The 19,707-nt window shown below is 40.7% G+C and overlaps 2 protein-coding genes across 2 annotated transcripts in view; one reads left to right on the top strand and one right to left on the bottom strand.

The window, feature by feature from the left end:
• The window catches only part of LOC134006663 (mucin-2-like), a 35,447-nt gene extending 25,247 nt beyond the window's left edge, over positions 1-10,200 (bottom strand). The window contains exons 1-4 of the mRNA XM_062458729.1: positions 9,957-10,200; positions 1,871-2,067; positions 823-881; positions 363-502 (exon numbers count right to left, since the gene is read on the bottom strand). Coding sequence (XP_062314713.1) covers positions 363-502; positions 823-881; positions 1,871-2,067; positions 9,957-9,969 — 409 coding nt within the window. The 5' untranslated portion in view covers positions 9,970-10,200. The remainder of the gene's footprint in view (positions 1-362; positions 503-822; positions 882-1,870; positions 2,068-9,956) is intronic.
• Positions 10,201-14,406: 4,206 nt separating this feature from the next.
• On the top strand, positions 14,407-17,945 carry LOC134040999 (coiled-coil domain-containing protein 63-like). The gene is made up of 9 exons (XM_062487263.1): positions 14,407-14,521; positions 14,707-14,829; positions 15,227-15,408; positions 15,536-15,720; positions 15,799-16,016; positions 16,157-16,231; positions 16,701-16,893; positions 17,402-17,602; positions 17,716-17,945. The coding sequence occupies exons 1-9, from the start codon at positions 14,411-14,413 to the stop codon at positions 17,862-17,864; spliced, it is 1,437 nt and encodes a 478-aa protein (XP_062343247.1). The 5' UTR covers positions 14,407-14,410; the 3' UTR covers positions 17,865-17,945.
• Positions 17,946-19,707: the final 1,762 nt, after the last annotated feature.

The raw sequence follows: 19,707 nt of genomic DNA, 5'->3' as shown, positions 1-19,707 counted from the left end.
TGGTGGGGGACTGTCTGAGACCATGAACAATGTTAATAGGAAAAGTAGATGGCTGCTGTTGAGCTACTTTACAGTAGGCTGTCACAAACGTAAATTACTGCATTTTTGATAAACAATTTAGAAATGCAATATTGACCACCTCCAGGCATTTTCCGTAACTTGGTATATTTTCTTAAATACACACAGCCCAAACAGCTGCTATCCACATTATTGGAATGATCCATCTTGTCAGGCATGCATGACTATGTGGGGCGGGAAGGAGAGAGGCAAATGGGACTTGCAGAGTCAAAGTGAGGGGACACATTTCCTGGTCCCTAATTAGGGTGCTGTCAGAGGTATTAAGAGCTAGTGATGTGCTGTACCTTCTGTGGGGAAGGAAGGAGAGACATGCTGGACAGCATTGAGCTCCAGAAGCAGGCGGTCCAGTTCAGACAGGTTGTTGCCCAAGGAGGAGCTCATGTCTGAAGCCATTACGTTGGTGCTCTTCGGCTTGTTTAGGAAACTGCCAGAAGGATAACAATGTTTGTGGCGAGCTAAAGATATGGATCGCTATGCATTTGTCAAGAAGATTTGAGTGTTGTTTAAATTTACAGACCCAAACAAAGATTACTGACATTGAGATCTAACAACTTTGTCCGTCATTTAATATCGACTGAAGCTGTCATTGAAGTTGTTTTAAATGAGGAAAATGTGATCCTGATTGCTGTGTGCTATTTTCATAACTGTGTCAGAAATCAAAATAATTAGAGATTTGGGGATTTTAGGACAGAAAAAAACAAATAAATAAGTGCACATAAATGCATATTAGGAACAAGGCAATACCTGTAGATGTGATCCTCTTCACTCTGCTGGGGAGGGGGGCTGCTGGATAAGGCACTTTTCTGGGCAAAGTTAAAGGACAGCGCAGTAGAAACAAACTGTCATTTCTATGTGTGGGACATGAGTACTGAAGAAGTTGTGATAGAACAAGATGGACAAATGCCTGCTGTTGTTCGGTGGAATGGAATGTTATGATTTTAGCTATTGCAAACTGCAATATCTTTTATTGGTTGTTAAAAAGTCAAAGACGCAAAGACAATGCAATCAGCAAATAATATCAATTAAAACGTCTATTGAATTATCTGATCAACAATATAAAAAGGTAGTACATTTATGTTTTTATGCCTATGAGAATCATGCAGCAGATACTGAGTATCTGAAGACTCTGTCACCACTTGCTAAGGATGCTTAATTTATCCACAGCGACAAATACAATTAGGTAATTTCACAAAGAGGGGCATCCGATGTTACACCAGCTCTGTATTTACTCTGAAACAGATATCAAGATCCAACATAGACAAACTACACCCTGCACACCCTGGGTGAGATATGGCCAGTTATGCAGCAACATGGAAACATGTTCAAACTAAAAAAAACTTTTCACTTGACTCATCAGATGGAGAACTGAGCCTGTGGCTCCTGCTATGACACATCACATATGACACATCTATCACATTTGACTCTGAACTTCCCAGAGACGTTGAGGACAGATAAACATCCCCTGTGCCTGTGTGATGGTTGAGTAACTCCAAAACTCTGGAAAACATCCAATAAGGAGACATTGCTTCACTTCTTTGGGATTTATTGTAAGATGAGCCAACTCAAATACATGCACTGTTGTGCGTTTATTTCTGGGGCGGTGTTTTGAATACCAGTTAATCCAATGTTGAAAATAGAGCGATATGTTTAAGTTCATCAGTTTTTGACAAAATGTGGATGTAGGCCTGTTTTTTTGTCTTGAGGGGAATGGTTAAAGGGCATCGTTTTTCCCCATTTACAATGTTGTAAATGTGTATGGTGGTGTGTACGGGTGCATACATGGTGCCGGTACCTGTGAGGAGCAGTGAAGTGTGTCCAAGACCGTTCCGTTCAGGCTCTCGTCTGAGAGAGACACTGCAGGGGGAGGGGAGAGGAGCACCTGGGGGGCGTGTCCTCCTGTGGGGTAGGAGTAGGGGGTCTCGTCTGGGAGAAATACGGGCCGCTTGGAGATGTGGGAGGTGGTAGACTCCAAATCTGCCAGCAAAGCATCTACACACACACAGGACACAGAATACCAAAGTGAACCTTAACCGTAGCCACATAGAGAGCATAATCAATCCACTTCATCGTGATCCAAACAGAACTTAACACTAGCAAGACAATTCTAAAGCTTTTACTTTAAATGACAGTTTGAAGTTGAAAAGGTTGAAAGTTTATTCCATAGGTTGTCATGGGGTATTCTAGAAAGGCAAGTGTTGTGTTAAATCCTGGTAAATTATTTGCAGAAAGCAGGTGTGGCGATTTCCTGGTTTGCAGATGGTAACAGGTTCAGGAGCAGAGTTGAGTCATGCATTGTCATCGCCACTCCTACGGTCACTTATTAACATTGTACTGCTCTGAATTTGAAACTCGCCTATGTAAATTGTCAGAAAGTGATATGCAAGCATAAAAGGTGTCACCTTTCCACTTAGCGACCGCCTGCTCAATTAAGCCTGTTTCAGTTTACTGCCCAGGCCAACAAAGCCATGCACAGGATACGTACTGAAATGTAGCAAACTACTCTCTGATCCGGCACCTTGCCCTGATATCGACCTGCTTCATTAAGTCTTTCCTATGGCGCTCTGGAGCTACCGTTTAAGGTTACACCCATTAAAAGCCTCAAAAGCCATGTTAAATTTCTACCAAACTGCAAACTTGTTAAGCATTAACCTAAATCATGAGACATGATACAGTTATACAGTACACTGTACAACACTAATACAGATATTAAATAGCTATCAATCTAAACAACTTTTAGCATTAGACTTGATAGACAGTCACCTCTGTCTCTTTAAAATTTAAAGCCAACTGCAAACTGCTAAAACACGAAGAAAATCCGACAGAGGCAATGAAACTACCGGTATCCAGATCCTCCCATCCCAGGAAAGAGACAGGGTGTGAAACCTACCTGGGACGAGAGACAGAAGGAGAGAGACTACTAGAGAGAGAGGACAGCAGGGGAAGAGAGACACCCAAATAGACCAGCCAGACTGGAACCGCTCGCCTGAACTGTCCCAGCAACAGAGGGTAACAAGAAACTGAGAACGGAGGGGTTAGGACGGAAGGGTCATCTTCGTGACGACTGCTAAAGTTTACCCCCCCCAAAAACACACACACACACCCTACACCTGATATGCAGTTTCAGTCCTGTGGTGTCTACTCACGCAAACGACAGATGAGGAGAAAAAAAGTCTAAGTGAGTGTTGGTATTCAGAGCTCGAAGTCTCCTGCAGGAAGCCACAGGTTGCGAAAGAGGGGGGAAGAAAACGAGCACTTATCAGAGGGGTGTGAGAGCAGCATTCAGAAAAGGCGTGATTAGTCTGTCTGTTTGTGTGCTGGCTTCAGCCATGATCAAATCCAACCATTTTGTTGCATAGTCTCTAGTCTCTGTGGTGGTATAGTATTATACAGTATATCATTTTTGTGGATATGTTAGAATTTATATTTAACTCATCATAAACATGATTTTATACCACTGTTATTTAATACAACAATGTTATAATGCTTGGACAACACTGCGTGGAGAACTGGGCAACCTGTTGTTTAGCAGGAGTTGGTGCCAGCATCGTTAGCATGCTTAGACACATTCCACTGGGCTTGGTTATGGATACAGTATAGCTAGTTTACCCGACCACATCCATGGCTCTCTCATTTGGTCTCTCTCCTTTTCCAGTACAGATGGTATGTTACTGTCTCGGAGACAGGTGTAATTCTGTGGTGTGACCCACTCTTCACTGATTCATTTGTGCACTTGTAATAGGCTGATTATGTTTTTGTTTTGTCCTGCTTTTCAAGCAGCTTTAGGCAAAGCTGAACTTACATTGTGTATCAAAGTCAAACAAGCTCAGACTCAGCCAAACCCACCCTGAATCATTTGGCTAGTATGTAGTGTATGCTTAAGAGCTGAATGAACACACCATAAGGCATGGGTGTGGACTGTATGGACAGTTTCTATACCTACAGGCTACTGTAGGCTAAATATGCACAACTGTGTGGATTTCACAACAGACGATCAACAGTCAATTGTGTTGTTCAGACTGTTGTCTTGAACTACACAGAATGCAGTTGAAACCACACACTAATCGAGTAAATTGTAACCTGTTGTCTTATTTCCTTGAAAGTATCGTTCACAACTTTGAAATTAATGTTTGAACATGAACTAGAACAAACCTGAAAACAATTTCAACCATTACCACATGCTGTAGATAAATAATCATAGATCCGAACTACTGTAGCTGTAAGGTAGGCTAACTGAGTGCAATGATGGACTTTATATAAGCCAAGCCATCAAACTCACTAATAATCCAAATTGTTCTCTTGAGAAATGTGTCTGACATGATCTTCCAGCAAACAGCAGGAGGGGAGAGACTTGAGACTGGGGGGTGGTGCAGACCTCTTAGCTAAAATAAGAAACCTAAAGCCCTAAATCTAACACACACTCCCCCTCCACCCATCTATCCTGCACAGCTTAATGTGTTTGTGTCATGTTCACCACCAAACTGCAGGATCAGCGACCATAAAAGTTCTAGTTGCTCTCATGCTCATGTCACAAAAAACCTGAGACAACATCTATGGAAAGATATGTAATATCCAAATACATTGTTTATGTCGTTTTCAAATGATAGTGTAAGTGTGAAAACTAGAAGATGTAAATGACTGAGATATTAAGGGAGCGAGCGAGCGAGCAAGAGAGAGAGCTCAGGGAATGAGAGCCATAACGTATAGACACTGTAGGTAAATCCTGCTTGGTTGCAAAAACATGGTTGGTATTATTGAGGAGACTCTCTTCCTTTTCTAATGATGCTGCTGTCAGCCACAAAGACTTCACTTCAGGGTTTTGGGTAGTAGGGTCGTCAAAAGGAAATAGATAAATTACACATTTACATTGTTTTCAAACCCCTTACCTTTTCCACATGTCGTTGCATTGTAGACTTGGCGGTTTAAATTCTAATTATTAAATTGTTTTGCATCAATTTAGACACAATGTCTCATTCTGATGAATTGAAAACATGTTTTGACACAGTGAAGCTTGTTTAAAAAAACTGAAATATTTAGCCAAACTTACATAGCACTTCACAATGATGTAATGTGACACTGTGCTTCTCAGAGAACCACTATTTTGAATTAATTTTATGTTTATTAGTTCCACAGTTTTTGTGAACATTGTATAACCTTAGGTGTTTTCATCCTTTTAAGATAAATTGTTTATTATTATTATTTTGGGGCATGGTATGCAGACTGATGTCAAACATTGGTTTACATTTGAGTCTATAACATAACAAAATGTCTGACACAACAAAAAAGTCTGAAGGCACTAAATACTGTAGAGTCCATGTTGTTCTGAGAAGAGGAGCAGAGAGCAGGGAGCCACTGGTAGCGTCAGGATTGGGTCACTATGAGTGTGACAGAGAAGGGGGGGTGGAGGCGTTGAATAGGACGCCCAATTCTGATCCCTATGGGGACTGATCACTGTATCCTGTTTTTCAGGATGGACATCGTTTGATTGACATTGATTAGTAAGAAATATACACTTGCAGGACACGCCACAGAGAACATGAATTAATTAGAGAAGGGATTTATCCAGAGAGGGTATAAATGAAAATGTGTTTAATAACTGCATGTCCCTTCAATCCTCTCTTGTAAGCCCTTTTGACTTCATCCCTTCATCGTCTTATCTGATGGGCAGAAAGATGAGCTAAATTCCTGACATGCCTGCGCCTGCCCACTTCCAAAAACATCACAGAAAAGGAACAAGTGAAGAAGAGAAAGATAGGGGGAAGAGACAATGACAGATAAAGGGAGGGAAGAGAGGTTAAACAAGATGGATACTTACAATGTATAAACAGCAGGGTGAAAATAAAGTGTAGGAGAAGCAAGGACTGGCTTTACTAAGACAAAAAAGCCATGAAAATAATACAATAGACACACCCATTGAGTCAGTGGTGAGCAGCAGATGGTTTGTGTAGGGTTTTTTCTAAATGATGAATTGTAAGTGCATCAGTGGTTACAGCTGTTCACTTACAGCATTTACAGATGCCTCATCACCACTACAAACCAGTAGCACAGTGTCACACAAAACTGACTTTATACAGCTGAAGGTAAGGTAGAATGTCATTCTATGACATTCTATGTCATTCTATGACATTTCTTGAAAAAAATACCTTTTAAGCACTTTTCTGGACTTAAGGCAAAGTAAAACAACCTTATGTGACCTCATGATATGATCAGAATATTCTGGAATCTGTTCCACCAATGACACAAGAAAACTCTTTCTATCTTTTCCATGCAAATGATCACACCTCAGCCACCTCCTCTTGAAGCAAGGTTTGAAGCTTACATCTTCTCACACATCTTTCACCTAACCCTTTTGCACCAGCGATTTCATAGTTTTTCAATTCACTTGACAGTTCTTGAGACACTCGAAGTTGAAGTTTCTTATCATTGGTAGATGACAGCATTTTCTCAGAAAATATTTAAATGCATCTTACTTGAACTGCTAGCCTACCTCTTCCAATTTAACAATGTCTTTATATGCACCTCTTTGAAAGTACTGTAAATAAGTATTTTACCTCTGTAAAATAGATGGGTTCCCTCCCACAAATTGCATGTTTACAGCTATCAGCTTGAGGCAAACTGAGCACATGCATGCATGATGCAACTAGCTGCTTATCTAGATTCAAGTTCACTGTTTATCTTTCCACCACAAGCACAATGAGATACCTTAAATATATGAATATAACCTATCATATTGTACATAACTTGAGGAGATCTGGATGGTATACTCACTATTAATGCTAATTTGTCAAAAGCAAACTGTTAGACACATTTTAGAAGTAGACAATTATAAAATCTCTGGCCAGGCCAGTATCAGAATTAATCTGATTAGAGTCTACTAGTCTACTAGAGCAGTGCTCCTTTGAAAGAAAAAGTATGATCTGTAAAAAGGGGTGGGTCTCCTCTCCGAGTGTATCCTGCCACACGAAAGGACACCATATTGAAGTGATCTATGGCTCTATCACGTTAGTGCAGTTCAACATGGCACCGAAAATGTTGAATCGTATATTTCTTGCGAACCGCTCATTCAAACAACTTCACACTTGCATTGCACATCCTTGGATCCTGAGCAATACACTTGCCAAATTTAAACTTAATACAACGCCCGGTTCTTGAGATAATCAAGCCACAGACCGACAGACACACACACACACACACAGATATATTCCTGCCTTTACAGTAAGGCTAGTACTTCCATGGAATTGTATAGTCTAACTACCGGTAATTGTATAATGAAACCGTGTCCATTCCCTTATTTTGTTGTCTTATTGTTTTGGACAAAACCTTCTTAAATCTAGAGGTTGAATGTCATTTGTCTTGAGCTCCACAGACAGCATCTGTTACAACCAAATATGACCCTCATCAAACACCAATGCACCGTAAAAATAACTCAACAACACCCATGCTTGGAATGGCCAACAAACTCAATAAATTATAATCCATCCTCCAACAAACTAGGCCTTATAATAATACACCAAATCTCCATGTCATGGGAAGAGACCGTTCCTCACAACTGTGGGGGATAGATGACCCTTGTCATCACTGTATTAACTGTCTGCTTGTGTGTCCACATTTCTCTTTGCCTTGATTTGTAACTATAACACATCTGCTAGCAGAGTGGAATTATTATTATTATTTGGCTCTTAAACTCTATTGTAATACACAGAGCATATCCCAGGGGCCTATTTGGGCATGTGTGCATAGAAATGTAAAATGTTGTCCAATAGAGTAGTCAAGTACGGTAGAGTATAAGCTGTAGACTAATGTAGAGTATAAGCTGTAGACTAATGTAGAGTATAAGCTGTAGACTAATGTAGAGTATAAGCTGTAGACTAATGTAGAGTATAAGCTGTAGACTAATGTAGAGTATAAGCTGTAGACTAATGTAGAGTATAAGCTGTAGACTAATGTAGAGTATAAGCTGTAGACTCTAATGCCTACAGTATTCTTAGAAGCCCCTCCAGAGGGAAGACATGACAGCAATGACAAAAACTGTGTCCTTGAACCCTATCCAACCTGGTCTACCCCTCTGTCTTCATCTTGACGGATCTTCCAATGCTTATGGATCAATAAGCTTGGGCGATTTCCAGAATAACAATATAATGTAATAATGTATTAGTTTAGCAGACAATTTTATCCAAAGTGATGTTTAAGGGGATTTGAACCTGCAAACTCTTGATCTGTAGTGAAACGCTCTGCCACTGAGCTGTACCCATTCCCAGCTGTACGCAGGTTTAAGCACCTCTCCTGTAATGGACTGAAGAGACAGACTGCTGGAGTGTCGGGATCCATCTTGCTAGGCATGGTCTTGTGTTATACACTTCACTGCCACTCCCTCAAGATAATGTCTTTGTTAATCTACTGCCCAGACAACAGCAAGGTACTCTGTTTTCCAAGGTAGTGGAAACTATATTCAGCTACACAAAGACTTCTGGAGGAGTTAGTGATAACCCCTCCCCCACAGCCTATATGCACCACTTTCATAAAGGTGTCACACCTGAATAACTGGGCCAATCTACATTTTTGCCTCTGACAAAAAAAAAACTGTTAGAAACCTTAGTTAAGTTGAGAAGTTGTTAAATAATCTTGGTTTGAGTGTATTCGTAATATGGGTTTCTTTGAGTGCAGAGAGTTTAAATATGCACCTTTGTTAGTAGGCTACTGTTTTGTCTTTGCGACATGGGAGAGGACTAAACCTGTAGTCAAATGCTGACTGTGATAAAACAATAAGTATCCATATTGTCCCCACAACTATTGGAACAGAAACCATTCACTGGGTGAATGGTTTCACTGGGGGACTATCGGGGGACTCACTGGGGGACTATCGGCTTGGAGCAAATTATTCTTAAATCCACAATTAACAAACCCATGCATCTTAACTGGGCATTTATAGTTTACTGTACGTCACTTCAAAAAGTCTGTGGTCAAGAAGTTGGGAGTAGCCTACAATCGTTTTCTTATATAACGCTGTTTTAATTTGATTGATTTATGTCCTCTGTGCATTTTCATAAATCTAGCTATATGGTTTTCACAATCCCAAAAGTGTAAATCAAAGGAAAATAATCAGTAGTCATAAATTCGCTGGCCAAGTCGCATGCAAGACTACAAAAGGAGCAGAGGGAAGTCAAGTGGCTTCAAATGTAGCTATCATTTTATTATGGCACGAATAAAAATTGTAATTTAAGATTTGCTCAAACATATCACCAGAGCTCTGAACAGTAGCGACGCCCCCAGGCAACATCATTCTCAAGCCAATGTGATGCATCGACTTGGTGCTTGCTTGCTAGCTAGTTAGCCAGCTCAGAAGCAAGCTAATTCACTATTCGGACGAGAGAAGGGACTGTTGGCAAACAGCGTTGTTGATTTGCATCAATTCATTTTCCAAGCTATTTAACACAAATATTGGGTGGTGTGTGGTGAAAATGTATTGTTGACATTCGCTTTTAACGTGGAAATTGGCTCTTATAGCATAGTCCATCCAGGTGGCTACAGTAACTAGCACAGCTATTCTATTACTGTAGTAGCCTAGTGTTATTTGCATAACCATCTACTAGGAATCTCCGGAGCAAAGACTATTCAAGTTGGCAACTGTATGAAGGTGGCGACGGCGGCCATCACTTAACTTGTCAGATCTATGCACAGTAGCCTGCACAGTGTGATGAGGTATACATTGGCTAGCATGGCCACTCTGCTGCTACACTGTAGCGAGGCAGTATAGTTGGTCAGGCAGCAGCTGTTTATATGAATGGACAAGATTCAGACTGACTCATCTCATTTAATTATTGAATACGATCTGACAATATGTTCATACGCTTATTAATGCAAATGTAATGATCTGAACTTACCGAGATCTTCCATAATGCCAGGAATACACGAATCAAAACGGCTCTTACGGTTGGGTAACGTTAGTTACCAATAAGCCTTAGTCGGACACAGATCTTAGCGCAGAATGCAGGCTAGAAGTTTTCAAGTGGCGTAAGTAATTATCTAGCTGGTCCTACAGTAGTTTTTTAGCTACATGATACTGTAAGAGAGCATAGAACACTTCTTTGGGACACGTAGCTCGCCCCCACCTGGAGGAGCCTCCAAATTGACCAGTCCAGAACTCGTCAAAAAGATTATTTCTATCAATAAAGATGACATCAAAGTGACATCTAGTGGATGATCAACAGGAACAGCTTTGCTGCCGCAGTCTACCAAGTAGGCTATGCCATACAGTCTCAGAGTAATTTAGAGAAAAGTCTGTCCCAGAGCTGAATTATCATGTAGGCTAAGTAAATTGTGATGGAGTATTATCTTGAAAGAGTGATGTACTGCAACATAGGCCTACTGAGTTGGACGTTCCTTCCCAGAGAAGATCTAACTGTGGTGGTAAAACCCAAGACACATGGGCTATACTTCAACAACATCCAAAGATGTAGGCTAGGTTATCACTCACCAACTTTAAGGATGGACACCAAATTCAGACAGTGCCTCAGTTTCACTTATTTATTTTGACCATAAAACTAACTTAACTTTTCGTGTAGTCAGCCTTCATCCGAGCATGAAGCAGATATCTAATGTTTAGGTGCAGTTCGATGGGCAGATGTGATGCCCTCTGTAACGTTGTAAAAATCACAAAAATAAATTGTGATTTGATCAGAAATTCCTTGAAATAAATGTATACATTTGTTTATTCAATAATAAGAGGCAGCAGTTGAGGTGATGTTCAAAAACTTTATACATTAGCATGAATTGTAAGGTTGTCCAAAGTAAATAAATCCCCTGTAATGAAAGCAATCAGTTTGCATTTATAATTTTAGAATGCAGGAAGGCCCTCTTCATTTCAGACCACTCTTATCCAAATTACAGAAGGATGGGTGCAATCAATACTGTGTGAAAACCTGGGTGAAACCGTGTACTGCAGTTCAATCATTCAAAAGATGAAGACAGATTCACTCGTTCTCCCAAGTAGTCAAATGTGCGACCATTGGAATTTCCAGATCTACAGTTTGGCCTCTTTTCTCTTTATCTCTGAATTCATCTCATGTACATTGTTCCATACTACTTCCTTAACCCTCGTGCTGCCTTCGGGTCACATGACCCAAAGGTTCATAACGAACCATCGTTGTGTTTACCCAATTTTACCCAATACAAAAACAAATTAAAATAATTTTCTTTTAACCTTTGCAATGTGGGGGGTCTGAGACAGCCTAGCTGTTAAAAGAAAATGCTTCACTTTGTCTTTGTATGCGGTAAATTTGTCGCAATACGACGGTGGGTCACAATGACTGATGGGTCAGAATGACCCGAAGATAACACAAGGGTTAATGATTTCAGTTGACTGCCATCATTTTAATAAGATTCTCAGTACAATGTAAAACTTACATCTGATTGTTTTTACCATCACATTTATATCACTTAAAGCCAACCAACAAGAGCCAAAAAAACAACAACAAAAAACATACTATTGTACGCAGGGCTGCGATGAAGAAATGCTCCAGGACATTGACCCAGACCAGCCCACAATAACTGTGGCTGCAGCCTACTGCAGCACCTCCTAAACACACCTGCACCTTGTAGTACCACCATCTACTGCAGAACCCCAGGCCCCTGCTAAACACACCTGCACCTTGTAGTACCACCATCTACTGCAGAACCCCAGGCCCCTGCTAAACACACCTGCACCTTGTAGTACCACCATCTACTGCAGAACCCCAGGCCCCTGCTAAACACACCTGCACCTTGTAGTACCACCATCTACTGCAGAACCCCAGGCCCCTGCTAAACACACCTGCACCTTGTAGTACCACCATCTACTGCAGAACCCCAGGCTCCTGCTAAACACACCTGCACCTTGTAGTACCACCATCTACTGCAGAACCCCAGGCCCCTGCTAAACACACCTGCACTTTGTAGTACCACCATATACAACAGCACAATCATGCTAGTGCTATTGTCACACACACAGTGCACTCTTATACACAGAATTTGCAAACATGATTGAATGCATTGCGCCCCTGCAGAAAGAATGTAATTAAAACTAGAAATGTAATGATTCTAAACCATAATAAAGATTTTATTTTTTTACACAGCAGCAGTCCCACCTTTTGTTCAAATTAGTATTTTATTTTTTGCAGGACAAATAATAGGACTAATGAAATTAACTAACTTCAAGTCGCTCTGGATAAGAGCGTCTACTAAATGTAAAATGTAGTTTATTGTCTTATGAAAATTCCTATGTGGAAGTATGGTCTAAAGATAATGAGCAGCCAACGAAAGGAAACAATAACAAATCGATATTAATTATTATTATGAATCATTAATATGATGATAAATAATCAATATTACTATAATTATGTGGCGACACAGGTAGAGCCGAGTCATCCACTAATGTCTATTGACGATCTGAACAGACGAACAACGATGAATGATGATGACACAGCATCTGGGTAGAGTCCCAGCAATAGAACACACACACTCACACCGACACACACACTTGGAAGAGATAGAAACAGGGACAAACAACTACAAAACACTTAAAAGTGTAGTCAAACAGTAGCCTACAGTAATTCATAAATACAAAGAATAACAATTGTTGAGAAAAATAAACAGCAGTTTGAGTTGACAATGTGATAAGCTGTTCTGCAATCTTATGCAGGCAAGAAACTGTGTCTACTGGGTCGTAAAACGTCTTGGGTGGCCACTGTAGGTTGGCTTAGTGTGGACTCAACACAGGACTTTCGAAAAGCAAGCCCAGCGTGACATTTATTTACCACACCAATACCAACAGCTATTGGTGTCTGGAGTAGGCTACCAGGCACAGACAGGACTTACACGCCTTCATAGGCGGAAATCCCGGGGGGGGGGCAGGGGGGACACGACCCCCCCATCCTGGGAAAATGTTGATTTGTCCCCCCCAATAAATCACTGTAAACATAAGGACATTTAAATAATATTAATAATATACATTTAACATATTACAATGTAGGCTATGTGTTACAGCAGTAATTTTGGTGTCCCCCTCAGGAATTGCTCTTGAGAAAATGTAATATAATTGTCCCCCCCAAAATTGATAGCAGATTTTCGCCACTGCACGCCTTCACTCAACTAACACAACTTATCCCATTTTAAAGGACGTAGCCAGGAAATGAACTAGCCAGGGTATTTACGCATAGACAATCAAATTTACTGACAGTTATTAAAACGATGTGCATTCAACAGCAAGCTTTTAACGCGTCGCATAAATATAGCCTAGTCAAATTATTCGTATTGATAACCCTTACCTCCTTACTTCACTCCAACCAAACTGGAGCAGCCCAGAACATTTGGGTGAACACAACCTGTCAGGGATTAATTACAGGGCGAGAGTAAAAGTAAATACCTTTAAAGTTCACATGTTTAGACGTTGCTATATAGCATATGCTCTTTACGACGAAGTACCGTCAATCAGACCCAAATGGTTCTGCCGCCGATCAATGCACCACAACATCTCCCCACCCTCAGAATACGAATAAACTAAATGTTTATTGGCTCTCTCCTGTGCCCATATTGGACTGATGTATTATACATTTATTTGGGAAAGGAAAGTACCTCCGTCACACCATTTACATTATTTTTAAATATTAGCCTTCATTTTTTTTTTTCATTTAGCTGAAGCTTCGATCAAAAGCGATGTCTAGAGACCTATTGATTTTGCCCTTTAGGGCCTAAACTCTAGAGGGCAGTCACGCAGTCACTTTTATAAAAACATTGGCGCTTTGGTGCTACCAACTAACTAGTCCAAGCCCCCATCCCTCGCTCCTCGGCTTGAGGCAAAGGCCCCGGTGGTTATATTGATCGTTTTGGATATGTTGACTTGAGTTAATAGAATATATTCGCCGGAACGAGTCGGGTACCTAATGCAATACCACTAAGATACACCGGGACAGTTGCCTCAAGCCGAGGAGCGAGGGGTGGGGGCTTGGGTGCTACCCTGTCTATGGCTACTACGCGCCAATCAAAGCAGAATTCTGAGCGATTATGACAAAACAATCCGGAATGTTAATGCAACAGTATAACATTCTAAAGTTAATCTACAAGTATGCATGTTCTTCATTTGTGTTGGACTTTTTTTCTAAGGGATTCAATGCATGTATTTCTATGGTATTTATCCTACAAACCAACTACATATTCCAATTGAAACCATTTTTTGTGTTCTGAATATACCTGCAGTAGGCCTACATATTTAAGTAATATATCAATGTTTTAGTTTAAAAAATAGATTAAAAAAAATGTAATCTGAAATTTCTCACATTCCAATAAAGACCTACTGGATAACATGAAACCAGAAAAACTTAAAGATGAATATCAGCGCATCCTGGCAGACAGTGAGCAATATCTCACCCTTATTCATAACTACAGAGAAAAACTGGCTTCTGTGGACGTGAAGGTAGGGATGAATGTGTTAAATCATATTGTTTGTTTTTATTAGCATACTATTAAAAATAGCTTATCTTCGTTAAGAAAATAGATAAGATAGATTGCCTATAAAATGATAATGCTACATTTTTATCAAGGGACTTGGTGAGATACAAAATGACTGCACTGTTCTTAGGCTAGTTCTTTTTTCCTAAGATGAAAGACATTCAGTCTGAAGTGTTGGATGAAAAGAAAAATGTAGGGGACAGGATCCAGACCCAGAGACGACCCCTTCTTCAGTGCAAACAGATTAGCATAATGGAGGATCGCGTTAAACAGGTACTATGTTTATCTAATTGAGATGTGTAATTTAGAATCTTGTCATGCTCCCAAATATACCATTAAGTAACCAAACACCAAAGCAACTTTTTTTCTTCTTCTAAAACTCCTGTTTTTAAAAGTAAATTTATCCATCCTGGTCTTGACAGACGAGTTTTTGCAAATTGCTCAGATTCTTTTGCCCCTAGTGGTTAAAAACTGTAGACAGATCTTGTGACGAAGAGGTTAGGTTCCCATCCAGGTCCTATTTTGTCATCCCAGGGAGTATTTGAAATCAGTACAATCCATTAATCCATCACTTGACCCATATGAGACACAAATTCTATTAGTTTTTGCCTGTATTTGCTTGCCTAGTTTAGATAACTGTCAAATATTTTAACACTGTGTGATTTTGCAGGCAACCACCAAGTTTGACAAGCTGCTTTCTAGAAACCAGGTGTTACGCGATGAAATTGACCATCTGCGTCTCCAGAAAAACAATTTTACTAAGATATACCTGCAACTGAAGAGAGAACTTGAGCACCAGAATAACACCATGGAAGATCTGGTGGAGAAGTCTGTCCTGGCATATGACCAAAGGTCAGGTTATGGGACTGTGTGTGTGTGCGCGTTTCTATGTTTTGTTGTTTGAAGTAGTGAAAACGTGCCTGTGATTCTTTTGCATTGATATCGTTGTGTCAGATGAGCACTGATTTTCTGGTTCCAGGTCTGAGGCGTTGGCTCGGATGCTCGCTGTGAGGGAACACAGCAAGAAGGACACATCCCTCTGCCACACAGAGATGACTGACCTCAAGAGGGTCATTGACCACGAGATCAAGCTCCGCAGCTTCATGGTCAAGAAGTTCCAAGACGCTCTGCATATGGGCAAGGATGATGAGGCCAAAAAGAAAAGTATGAACTATGAGTCTGATGACATATTCCATATCTTGAACCTCTGGTTACTTCATAGTAGTTTTTTAATTGTCCCAGAATTAGAGCAGGTTCAGCGGGAGCGAATGGGGGGCGAGAGCCTGGAGACCTACCAGACCGTGCACCGGCTGATTGTGGAGGTGGCCGGAGAGAACGACCTGCGACAGATTGGCAAGGCCTTTGTTGAAAACGAAGGGAAGAGCTTTGCCTACTTCAACTTCATCAACGAGTTGAACAACAAGAGCACCATGCTTAATGACCGCATTAACAAGCTCAAGGTCAAGGTCACACTCATACACAGTTCATAGTATTTCACACACAGAAGGAATTGGGAGTCAGTGTGTGTGACCAGACGAGCATCTAATAGTGAGTTTCCTGACATGCAATGCTGTGGCTTGTGATACTTGTGTTTCTACAGAGTGACATCCTGTACATTGAGCTGGACAATAAACAGTGTGTTGAGCTGTGGTATGGACAGATCAAACAACTGGAGGTGAGAAGCCTGCACAAAGAATGCCTAGCGTGAAATGATTTGAGTTTAACCATTTTTATTTAAACATGTTAATGGTAGTCTGAAGGTATTTTCCCTTCACAGATTTGTATGTGCTGCTTTTTTTCTGTCCATCCATATTAAGTTTGATTCTATCAGTACTCACAAAGCACATGTATGGCCCAGTGGTTATCTTGTCTTACACCCAGATCAATATTATTCCAAACATACTCTCACATATATTTTATGTAATCCAAGAGACCTCTGTTTTCAGTACGCTTATTGTTCGCAAGGACAATTGTCGTCAATAAAACGTTACATTAGGTGAAGAAAACGGTAGCCAATCTCAAGCAACTTTAGGCCATTTGGATTTGTTTACTTGACACCCATTCTATAGAATACATTTGATTTAAGCCTTCTATTAATTTGCAAATTGCTATATAATTCTCTGTCTTGTCTGTGTGTCTGACAGGGAGAGCTGAAACAGAAGTGTGCGCTGGCCAACACTCTAGAGGGCCAGCACATGGCTGTACTCAAGTTCCTGGATGAGTATAAAAGTGCTATCGGTAACCTGTTTGCTAAGATGAAGTGTGATCCCTCCCCTATCACGGTGAAGCTAGGTTGCAGCGCTGAGGTCACCAATGACAACGTGGTCCAGTTCATTGGTAGGTGTGAGAACCATGCTCAGCTGAGCCTCTCATTGAAAGGCTAGGTTCTGACGATTATATAAATATTTACATTTTATTCATTTAGCGAGTGCTTTTATCAGTAAATAGTGCATGTAGAAAGGACAGCAGAAAATTGCAGTATTTCAGGGGTTAGAGTTATGGAACAGTCTGCATTTACCAGTCATAGTTTAGAGTTACCATCTAAACTACCAGGCATGGTGCAACATGCATGCAAATGTACAGTAAATTGACTGCTCATTAAGTCTTCAACTTCACTTGTAAGGACTCCCTAAAGAGGGATTTATGTTCTTTAAAAACCTCCTAAAGGGTGTCCTTCAAAAACTGACCATGAGAAGAAGAAATTACACTTGTCCACACTTAATGTTTCCAATATCACTTTTTAGACCAAAGACAGGCGACTGAATAATGTAAAAATCTGTCAAAGAGTGAAAGGCACTTTGTTAGGTACATGTTAACTTGGGTTTTGTGTTCCTATGCTGCCCAGGTATCCTGGAGGAGCGGATGCATGAGCTCCTGATGGTTCTGGCCCTGTGCAGCTTCACGTACGCAGAGAAGATGGAGGTTCTTCCTCTAAACCCACTGTTGGCCAGTTGTGACCTGCTGCCTGGTGTGACCCACTCCACCATCGAAGCTCCGTGTTCCTCCGCCATGGACGACACCTCCACAGACTCCCTGCTGGGCCTGGGTCAGTGCCGACACACACCATTCTGGAGAACAGATCTATAACTTTTTCGATTGACCTAAACTCCATAATGCAAGATGCAAGTTCAGTTTGTCCCTGTAAAAAATGTGTTACAGGCAGTGAAGTGCTGCTGGATTTCCAGAGTCTGCGTGAGCGAGTTCTTTCCTGTGTGATGCGCACCGAGCAGGGCAAATCCCCCAGAGCACCTTCTGCACAGCTTCGAGGGAAGAAGAAGATGACAGGCTTCAACCCAAAGTCCGCCTAAAGAGCTGCAGCTCACATCGTACTCATTATCAGTCGTTATCATTTGTGCCTGATATCTGTGAGACGACCATAGTCATAATAAAACAATATAGCATTAGTTGCTTTGTACAGTCATATTTCAATAATTGAAATGCCTAGTATTTTAAATTGAGGCATTTTTGTGTCATCGACATTTAGTCCTCCATTTTGCTACGCTATCACTACAACATATTTCTACTGACTTTGCGGTGTATTTAAATGCAATCTTTATTTGTGCATTTGAGCCTCTACATTTCCTAAATTGATGTGGTGGTATTTTTCCATACATAACACAGAGTTGTTATGTACACTAAACACTAAAGTTGTTCTTTCTTCTCTTCTTGTTTAAAAATTCCTGGACAGTAGCCTATCAGCATGGCTCGATAGTAACCGAGACTATTGTACCACACCTACCTGGTGACAGAGCTGTAGAAATACAGTATGGTGAAATTGTTGTGGGACCCTATAGTTTGTGTCACCCCTACCAGACCAAGGATTTCATGAACTGCAAAATACACATGGGTCAGTTAATTCTTAATTATAATTCAAAAAGTCAGCAAAATGTAAAACACAACAATTTGCACAACAATGTTCTTGCACAACAATGTTTTTATACAAAGAACAGGAAAGTTTCTTTTTGTAAATAAATAACAGTGTAGTGAGAGCTACACTGTTATTTATGCTGAACTAATAGCATGACGTTGTGATCTAAAACCTATGGCTGAAAACTTTGGAGAGTTTGATTTGGTGAAACTGTCTAAACAAAGCCCTCTGCATACAATCACAGTGCCATCAAGGGCTTGAAGTGCTTCCCTGGTGGTGTCCTAGCTGTGCCAAACAAGGCTCTCATCTCTGTGCCCAAGGTCTCCGGGTAGAACCAGCTCAGTGGGTTAACAGCTTGAGGGGATCACTCACTGGCATCCTGCTGTCTGCTTCTCCACATGTAATGTTACCCTCTTCACATCATCACATGCACTAAAATAACACTTTGTCTCTCCAGACCCCCTGTTTGGACTGTAGGGGGATTAGCCCACCTCGATTCTTGAAGCCCCTACACCTGTTGGTCAGAATCAGTGTGTGACCTCAGAAGACAACCATTTCTGCCTCTCTTCATCCTCACATACACTTGGAAGTGTATTCCTTTCTTCAAAATCTAATTTCATTGGTATAGCCCTTTTTATTTGTATAGCCCTTTTTATTTGTACAGCCCTTTTTATTTGTACAGCCCTTTTTATTTGTACAGCCCTTTTTATTTGTACAGCCCTTTTTACATTTACATTTATTCATTTAGCAGACGCTTTTATCCAAAGCGACTTCCAAGAGAGAGCTTTACAAAGTGCATAGGTCACTGATCATAACAACAAGATAGCCACAAAACATTGCGAGTAGCCAAAACATGAAGCACACATTGTGAACAACCAAAGTAAGTGCCAAAGGGAAGAACCATAAGAGCATGTAGTTAAAGAAGTTACAATTAAACAACATAAGTGCAAGTGTACCTGTGGGAAAAAAAACAAGCAACAATAATAAAAACAATATATCACAGCGAGTACAAAAAATTTAAATCAGTTACCACTAACCACAAGAGCAACAAGTCTCTGAGCAAGAGTCATTGTGATCCTCATCCTTTTTACAAGCAATGTCACAGAGGGCTTCACATATGCCCATAGAACTGCCCCTCAACGAACCTAAACCCTCAAGGAAGACAAGGAAAAACTCCCAGTAAAACTCATTGAGAAATAATTGAAGAAACCTTGGGAGGAGCAATTCAGTGAGGAATCCCCTCCTCCAGACACGGTTTATTCTGTTCTTCTTCACTGGAGAGC

Source organism: Osmerus eperlanus, chromosome 1 (genome assembly GCF_963692335.1).
Source record: "Osmerus eperlanus chromosome 1, fOsmEpe2.1, whole genome shotgun sequence".
Taxonomy (NCBI): domain Eukaryota; kingdom Metazoa; phylum Chordata; class Actinopteri; order Osmeriformes; family Osmeridae; genus Osmerus; species Osmerus eperlanus.
This window is presented reverse-complemented; position numbering and strand designations above follow the sequence as displayed.

Excerpts from the sequence above, each read along its gene's own strand:
- LOC134040999 (XM_062487263.1), top strand. The coding sequence starts at position 14,411 with ATGAAACCAGAAAAACTTAAAGATGAATATCAGCGCATCCTGGCAGAC. Across the intron at positions 15,721-15,798 it reads TGATGAGGCCAAAAAGAAAA|AATTAGAGCAGGTTCAGCGG; the intron begins GTATGAACTATG and ends TAATTGTCCCAG. Across the intron at positions 16,017-16,156 it reads ACCGCATTAACAAGCTCAAG|AGTGACATCCTGTACATTGA; the intron begins GTCAAGGTCACA and ends GTGTTTCTACAG.